This window comes from Etheostoma spectabile, chromosome 2 (assembly GCF_008692095.1).
Source record: "Etheostoma spectabile isolate EspeVRDwgs_2016 chromosome 2, UIUC_Espe_1.0, whole genome shotgun sequence".
Taxonomy (NCBI): Eukaryota; Metazoa; Chordata; class Actinopteri; order Perciformes; family Percidae; genus Etheostoma; species Etheostoma spectabile.
This window is the reverse complement of record NC_045734.1, coordinates 5,063,258-5,072,309: the sequence shown is the minus strand read 5'-3', so window position 1 is coordinate 5,072,309 and position 9,052 is coordinate 5,063,258. Positions and strand designations below refer to the sequence as shown.

The window sequence follows — 9,052 nt, the reverse complement described above, 5'->3', positions numbered from 1 at the left end:
TAGCTAGCTGTCTGGATTTACCCTGCAGAGATCAGTTAACCATAGTCCTCAGAAATCCAACGCAGTTTAGAATGCCAACACAAAGAAAGCCAAAGAAAACGGACATCTGGCTGAAAAGAAGTTCATCTGGTAGAACGAGAGCAATCCCTGGGGTGGAACATCGTTGATATAGACTATGATCTGGTCGACTGGGTAAATTAACCTTAGCATTAACTCTGTGTGTTGTTGTCTGCAGGTGAGCAGCGGAGCTCTGCAGCAGCTGAGAGAGAACCTGGCCCTGGCTAAGACCAAGAAGCCCCACGAGTTAGGGGTGGACGGAGCTGTGCCTCCTGACCCCATGGCTATAGAGAAGATCCGCCACAAGTTCCTAAACATGAGGAAGATGTACTCCCCTGAGAAAAAGGTGTCATTGCTGCTGCGTGTGTGTAAACTCATCTACACCATCATGCAGGATAACTCAGGTATGGAGAAGTATTGGATGGAGGTCTTTTGTTTATCCTGCATATTCATCTATTAGTCTCTGTGGTTGGTCCTTATTTTAAGTAATGAAGAAATTAGACATCTTTTTCTTCTTTCTTTACATAGTTTGATAGCCTACTATTCTTATCATTATGGTCAACTTAATCATTTACTAGATTTTGTATCATAATAGTCCCTACATGTATGTAGAAATGCAGGAAATGGGATTCACATGGAAAACATTTTTTTTGCAGACAACCCCCAGATCCCCTGTTTTGTGTCCACCCCCACTTCTCAAACCAAAGTTACACCCTTGTATATAAGTAAGGTAGTTTGATTTTGAAGTCTAGTTTTTTTCTTTTGGTATATAACACGTTTTGTGAAACACATTGGCCCAATCCCAAAGTGAGCCCTAAGGACTAAAGACTAAAGACTCAGAGACTTAATTGATCTCAGGTGCTAAGTGAGTGAGTGTGTGAAGACACATGGGCTCAGATAGGTATAAATAGGATTAGGACAGCACTTCACGAGATCTGACAAATTTTTTCAAACTCTTGTTTTACAAGCTGGACAACAGGTCCATTCCGTTCTGTAGTAGTGTGTTGTGCTGTTGTTTACCTTTTGTAATTTCTGGATTTCCCTATGGTCTCCGCGGTATAGTAAACGTCACAACGCTTTGAACTGTGGGTAATTCCCTTTGGTGAAGTCTGCATCGATGCAGACTCACGGAAAGGGCTCGGTAAGTGTGTACTCAAACCCTCGCGCCCTTTGAAATTTGACAATGGGACAACCCTAAGCCCTCATCAATTTTGCGAGAACGTGCACCAAAGTCCGTGAGTCTGTGAGTCTAGACTTTGGAATTGGGCCATTCTTCAGTCTTAGTTTATGGTTGTGACCTGTGTTACCACCACACCCACTGCTCTCTGTCTGCTTACTACAAGGGAGGATGTACGGTGCCGATGACTTCCTGCCCATGCTGACTTATGTGGTGGCTCAGTGTGACATGCCTCAGCTGGACACAGACATCCAGTACATGATGGAGCTGCTGGACCCATCTCTGCTGCAAGGAGAGGGTAGGTCCTGTTGGTTTACTTCTAGTCTTGCATTGCCAGACCTATCTCCACAGCGCTGTGGAGTAAGTTCTGGGCCCTCCACAGATACACTGGATCATCTCCGGACCAGTTACTGTAACAAAAAAAGCTCTGGATGCAAAGAAGGTGGCTCTGAATAATAGCTTTGGGAAGGAACAGTTTTGGTGGAACAGTTGCACCCCGCAAAGGAAAACGCCACATCAAATATTAAATGAAATTAACTGTTCACACAATACAGTAATGTGAGCTATTTAAATTAGCTGGATACATGATGGTTTAACATAATTTGGTCTTAAAAGTGTAACTTTGTGTGTGTATTGTCCATAATCGTTCCCAAAACGTCCCACTTAGAGTCAATTGCGTGAACATATTCTTTGTAAAGCAGACCTGCCTTGTTGCACAAACCAATTATTTTTCAAAACTTTGCATTTTTAGCATTTAACATTAGCTTGCTAGCTCTGAGGTTCTGGGTGGTGGTCCTCAAAGTGTCCAGAGTTCAGAACGCCAACACAAAGAAAGCGGAAGTGAGGGACATCCGGTGGAACCTCCTGCTGCGCCATAACTATCAAGTTAATAAACAGTTGTCGATCCAAAGTAGTTGGATCCATATCAGTCTTCCATGGCTTTCTTGGTAAAAGTAACTTGAAAAGAAAACACACAATATACAGTGAGAAAAATATTAATTTTTTTGGCCTTTACCCCTCCTATCTGTACATCAAGTGCAGATATGGGCATCTTTAGCTTAGCTTAGCGTAAAGAGACTTTAGCCGGGGGAAACTGCACAGCCTGACTTTCTACGAAGTTAACAGATAAGACTAATAAAATCTATCTATAATAATAATAATAACTTTGACTTATATAGCGCCTTTTCACAAACCCAAGGACGCTTAACAATCGGGGGGGGGCGGGGTATCTAAGTTGTATCTTGTTTGTAACCTGTACGTTAAAAGTGTAAAAATGTCAATTTGTGATTTTTAAGGTGAAATACGTAATGTACCTCTATTATTTAGCTAGCTGTTATTTGATTGTTGTGACATAGAATAGTGTAGAGTGCTGAAATAGTTTCACCACATAAAACCCAAAATTTTTATTTTTACAAACACATTGTGAGATTTAGAGGTGTTGGAAGGTGTGTTTTTGAACAGAGCCAGGGGAGCTGTTTCCATTGTCTTTAGTAGGCGACGCTAACCACAAGCTAACTGCACCTCCGTACTTTAAAATAAAGAGATAAGAGCCACATTGATCTTCTAATCTCACCCTCAGAAAGACAATGACTATCTGTACTTCCCAAAAGGTTGAACCATTCCCCCTATAACTTACAGTTAGACCCAACCATAATAAGGAAATGGGTCAAAGGGGAAACCCAGACACTCTTCTTGTACCTGTTTAGTTCATGTGAAACAGGAGGGGATAGACTCGTTGTAAATACTGGAACAGACTCCTGAGCTGCAGACAAAGGAGTGGAAGGGCTGCTGGGTCTTTTCTTGTGTTTACGTACAGACAAAAATCCAAGGACTCTGTAGGAGCGTTTTGACTCACGTCTTTAACAGGGTCATTGTCTGTCTCGGGCTCCTGAGCTGTTTTGGTTTTTCTATGATGACTTTCTCCACAAGATTCATAATGTTTGATATTTATATGGTTCATAGCAGTCGGTCGGGGGTCACTAATTAGAGGTCTTTACCATTAGAGAATTTTTTGCCTCCTGTTGCTTCTTAAAGATCCTCAAATCAATGTTTCTATATATAATAGAATAATAATAATAATAATAATAATTATAATAATTATAATAATAATTAATTACTGCGTAATGTTAAAAGCACCTCTTGTAGGGATAAATAAACTAATAATTATCACCATTTTCCCTAAAGAAAATGCTATTTTTTCAATTTAAAAAAAATATTTTTGCACTATATCTATTACTGTATTTGTGTCTAAAACGTTCAAGAAAGCTAGATTGGATAATAAATCAACAACGCTAAGAAAAGCTTGAAGAGAAAACTTGCTTAAGAAGTCCACCGGAGACCAACTACAATCATTAGATCAGACAAAAGTCTTTTAGTTAGCTTTGATGCTCACATTGATTTTACATTTATTTGGGCTAGGTGGTGCAAAACTGCTTGGTAGGGAAAACCCTCACGGAGCATTACAAATCCTATTGCATCAATTGCAATAGTAATTTGAACAAATTAATTGTATTCTTGCTTGCGTGTCACTACACTGTCATCTCATTTCTGTAAGCCCCTTAGCCCAGTTTTAGGTTTTCCGCTGGATGCGTGATTGTTTTGAGGTTAGCTTTTGAAGCAAAGCTACAAGTGGCACTTACAGCATAACAGCCCAAAGAGTCATAAAGTCAACTCAGTAATGTCATTTGCAGAGCAATTTCTATTTAAAGTTGGCTACTGCTACTGCAGTGTTGTGGTCATCCACATCCACTGTAAGATATTTCTACTATCACATGGTGCTGAAAGAAATGCACAACATTTTATTCCTGGATGTCATTTTCACTTGAAAGCCTTCAAGTGAAAGGTTCCGTGAGAGAAACGTAGACATAGGAAGTAATGTCCTTTTGACATTGGTAGGAAATTCCAGCTGGTGTTTGATTTGAATGGCTGGAGCAGGTTCAAAGGAAAAAGGAGGCTGACCCCTCCCAGTATGAAATACTTTCCTATCAGCGTCAACCTGTCTGGCACGTACAGTTAGCTCATTGTGGATTGCTCAAATGTATGTAGTCTGTATCTCAAAGCTTCAGTGTATAATAAAAAAAATAGCTGATTCTTCTGATTTATTTCTATTACAAAGCAAGGAATCTCAGAAAGAAGGAAAAGTCCTTACCAAACCTGTGACAAACCTCTAACATTCTACATGTATTTGATTGTAATAGAGCATTTTTTTTAATAATTATTTTCAGGAGGGCTAACGTTAGCCAGCTATTGCTATGTTTCCTATTATTGTCAGGAGGTGTGTAATGGCAATGGTGTAGGCGGAGAGAGCTAGCTGTTAGCTGTTTAGCTCAGTCGGCAGACAACGGAACGGAGATTCTAATCTAAGCTGACCATAGACCCCTTAACTGAAAGAGAGACAGAGCAGGGACCACCTACCCGTCTAAATATATTGTATAAAATTAAGTTGTACATTGAACTGGGCCTAGAATAACGTGTGGTGCCGAGCCAACCTCTAGCTCACCCAGTAAGAGTGTGCTCCCCATGTAGGTCCTTAGCAGGGGCCCGGGTTCGAGTTGGACCTGCGGCCCTTTGCTGCGTGTAGTCCTGCATCTCTCTCCCACCTTTCCTGTCTATCCACTGTCACTATCTAGTAAAGGGAAAAAGCCCCCAAAAGTAATCTTTAAAAAGAAATAACATCAGAATCAGAATCAGAATCAGAAATACTTTATTGATCCCCGAAGGGAAACTCTGTGTTGTAGTTGCCCAATATTATAAATAGTGTAGAAATACAAGAAAAAGAAATATAAGGATTGGATACGTACGTTATTACATAAGGAATGTATTATACATTATTTCCATAATTCACATAATTAAGGATTTGGAATGGTGAAAAGTTAATAATAATAATAATAATAATAAGTGGTATTTGAGATTGCACACATGTCAGGCCAGTGTTATTGCACAAAAACAGTATAATAGATAATATTGTCCAGTTTCAACCTCTCAAGTGTGTTGTGTGTGTGTGGTGTGTGTGTGTGTTGTGTGTGTGTGTGTGTGGGTGTGTGTGTGTGTGTGTGTGTGTGTGTGTGTGTGTGTGTGTGTGTGTGTGTGTGTGTGTGTGTGTGTGTGTGTGTGTGTGTGTGTGTGTGTGTGTGTGTGTGTGTGTGTGTGTGTGTGTGTGTGTGTGTGTGTGTGTGTGTGTGTGTGTGTGTGTGTGTGTGTGTGTGTGTGTGTGTGTTGTGTGTGTGTGTGTTGTTGTGTGTGTGTGTGTTGTGTGTGTGTCAGACACTTAGAGGAGGAGTTAAAAAGTTTGATGGCCACAGGCAGAATGACTTCCTGTGGCGCTCTGTAGTGCATTTGGGAGAATGAGTCTGTCACTGAAAGTGCTCCTGTGAGACAACATGTGTGGGCGGCCTAAAGGTTATAAACTACAAAGCTATTAAAAAAATAATTGTTGGTATGTTTTATAACATCATCTTTAATGTTTAACATACGTCCACAGTGAATTCTTTTGATGAACTGTATCTGTGGGTGGCTACCTTAGTGACTACCTTAGTGACTGCATTTATTTATTATTATCCACATTAAGCACCTAGTCTCCAAAGTTTCAATGTGAGTTAAGCGCATTAGGTCTTATTTTTTATTGTGAGATTTGCAATGCCCGCCCCATTACCCTAAATAGAACTGGCACCAAAAGTCTGACACCAACGCAAATTTGATGAGTTGTTCTTCTTTCGAAGATTCCTTGTTACAAAGAAGGAAGTGTTCATTTCTTGATAAATGGGGGTGGAGGTGGTGCGGTGGATATGACATGCCTTTGGTGTGGGAGGCCTGGGTTCAATTCCACTGCGATACATCAACCCATGTATCCCTGAGCAAGACACTTAAACCAGAGGCGTGCGACCTTTGACATGTTTTAATTTATAGATAAGTAGCTCTGTTTCTTTTTCTTCATCCATCCTCAAACATCTGTCCCTGCTTTCTACCCCCCCAGGGGGCTACTACCTGACCAGCGCGTACGGAGCCATGGCCCTCATCAGGAACTTCCAGGAAGAGCAGGCAGCCCGGGTCCTGAGCTCTGAGGCCAGGAACACTCTGCACCAATGGCACCGAAGGCGCACCGCCCAGCGCACAGCACCGACTGTGGACGACTTTCAGGTATCACGCCTGACCTGAACCCACCTTGAACATCCAGGCAGTGAGTCTAAGTGCTACCAATTCCAAGTAAATCTCATCTTTACGTTCGGCGTTGGAAAGATGCATGAAAGGAGCTGTGTTCCCGCCCTCCCTCTTCAGAGAAAAGGACTACATCTACAGTTTCTACTAACATCACAGCATGTTTTGGTAGAAAGCACCCTCTAGTGGAACATTTAAACACTGCATGCCATTTCTTGGTGGTTATAACTCAGTGATGTTGACAGGTATTCAATGTAGTGAGTCACCTGGACCCACAGTGGGATATTTGAGTGGGTCCCAGTCCTTAAATATTTCCTCCATCTCCCTAGAACTAATAATGTGATGGCTCAATTCATCACATTCAGCCACAGGAAAGACTTTTTTGCGTTCTTACAAATTTAATTTGGAAGGAGACATAGGATCCAGAAATAGAGCTCCTGTCGGTAACGTGCTAACGCAATTAGCAACAAAACTTCTACAAACTTCATACTCGATAACACATGCATTTACTCTCTGTGCAGACTGAAGCAGCAGTTGGAGACAGAGAGGTGTGTTGTGGTGTGTGTTTGTGTGTGTGTGTGTGTGTGTGTGTGTGTGGTGTGTGGTGGTGTGTGTTGTGTGTGTGTGTGTGTGTGGTGTGTGTGTGGTTGTGTGTGTGTTGTGTGTGTTGTGTTTTTGTTTGTGTGTGTGTGTGTGTGGGGTGTGTGTGTGTGTGGTGTGTGGTGTGTGTGTGTGTGTGTGTGTGTGTGTTCACTTTTTGGGGACCTTTTAAGTGATTGTGTGTGTGAACGTTGTCAAGGAGGTATTTTTCTTGTGGTTTTGATGTTTCTTTTGTTTATTTCTGAGATTTAACTCAGATTGATTGATCAAATGTATTATCAGAGAAAAAATAGTGTACGCATGGATAGTGAGTTAACAGCGTCCTTTTGGATTTTAAGGCGTTGCAGGACATGTACTTAGCAACATCACTGATAGCTGCATGTTTTCTTTCTGCATGCATGCTCGTCTCATCAGTAATGCCTCTTTGATTCATAGTGGACATTTCAGTCTGTGCGGCCAAATGTTAACACAGGGCTTTTTGTTTGTCTATGTAGAACTATCTCCGCGTCGCCCTGCAGGAAGTGGACACAGGCTGCACAGCCAAAACCCTGATTGTCCACCCTTACACAACCACAGAGGAGGTCTGCTCACTCTGCGCTTACAAGTTCAAGATCCCAGAGCCCGACACCTACGCACTGTTTCTGGTCACCGGGGACACCCGGCAGCAGCTTGCACCAGACACGCACCCTCAACGAATCAAAGCCGAGCTCCACAGCCGGCCCCGTGCACAGATCTTCCACTTTGTCTACAAGAGAGTACCTAACCTCAACCTCTGTATCCCTGCCCTCCTGAACAATGGAAACTGCCTGCAAGTTGAATAGAGCAGGATATTGTGACAGCTTGCTGCACTTGATCCTAAACAGTAGTTATGTTTCGTGATCATCTGTTGGTGCTTATTTCTTCGAAAACATTTGACACCATCTTGAACAGAAACAAAACACCAAGTTGAATAATGATGTAGATATAAAGTGTCTTTGATCAAATGTGATGCCATGCAAATGATAAGGCGATTTATTTTTTTATGATGAACCAATAAGAGTAAGTAGGATGGACTTTGGAAAGTGCTGGTGTTTTACTCAAACACCTCAAAGATTGGCTCTGATTTAAGTCAAAAAGCCTAACTGGCCGGCCACATAACATAACAACGTATGCAGAGCGGATAATTCAACACTACACGTTCAAAATAATCAAAACTTTCTGCACCAGGCATGAGATCAGCGCGCAACTGGTGCGTATGCGTTGCATAAATGTGCAGCCCTTTTACACAACATCACCCACAAAACTACAGATATATATCAGCTGTCAATAAGAATATCGGCTGTTTTGGTTTTGAGAGTTTTTTATTTTTATTTATTGTTCCTTTCACCTTCATCCTTTGATAATAGCTGACAATACATTGAAGTTTCACAGCGCTGTGCCAGGTCCATGACCTGGAGACACAAAAACAATCCCAAAGCAAAAGCTCACGGTGTCTAGGTGTAGCCAGTTTAAAACAATATTGTTATTATATTAGACAGCGCATACGCTTCGCGAATAATCTGCACATTTGTGCAATGTAGCCAACACGCAAAGAGTGGTAAGTTGTAAGTTTAGTTCAAGTTGTCAACAATTCAACCATTTAGAGACCATTTGGCCCTTGTTTGGGTTTTGGTATGCTGAGTGGAAATTGTCAGATTTTGTGTAGAGGCTGGTTTTGCAGGATTTTTATTAAGTTTTATATGGAAGTGAAAGGTTCTTCAGCTTGTTGGACATGTGTACCATCCTTAAAGAGCTTATATTATGCTCATTTTCTGGTTCCTAAATGTATTTAGAGGTTGTACCAGAATATGTTTACATGGTTTAATTTTCAAAAAACACCATATATTTGTCACCCCTCTTTTCACCCTGTGTGTTGAGCTCTGTTTTAGCTACAGAGTGAGGCATCTCACTTTTGTTCCCATCTTTGTTGTGAGTCGCACACGCGCAGTACCCAGGTAAGGACTACTAGACTACTACAAAGTGACGCACTTTCGCAGTTGGTGGACAGTGTTTTCTGTTGGAGATGGTAAGTCCTTTCGGGGGGAC

The 9,052-nt window shown here is 41.5% G+C and overlaps 1 protein-coding gene across 3 annotated transcripts in view; it reads left to right on the top strand.

Moving 5' to 3' along the window:
- LOC116696313 (ras and Rab interactor 2) overlaps positions 1 to 8,832 on the top strand; it is a 51,469-nt gene extending 42,637 nt beyond the window's left edge. For 2 of the 3 annotated variants that reach the window (XM_032527171.1, XM_032527162.1), the window contains exons 10-13: positions 236 to 461; positions 1,401 to 1,532; positions 6,207 to 6,370; positions 7,483 to 8,832. In XM_032527171.1, coding sequence (XP_032383062.1) covers positions 236 to 461; positions 1,401 to 1,532; positions 6,207 to 6,370; positions 7,483 to 7,809 — 849 coding nt within the window. In that variant the 3' untranslated portion in view covers positions 7,810 to 8,832. Of the gene's footprint in view, positions 1 to 235; positions 462 to 1,400; positions 1,533 to 6,206; positions 6,411 to 7,482 lie in introns of all 3 variants that reach the window. The other variant, XM_032527181.1, reaches the window with a different exon arrangement.
- The last annotated feature ends 220 nt before the right edge of the window (positions 8,833 to 9,052 follow it).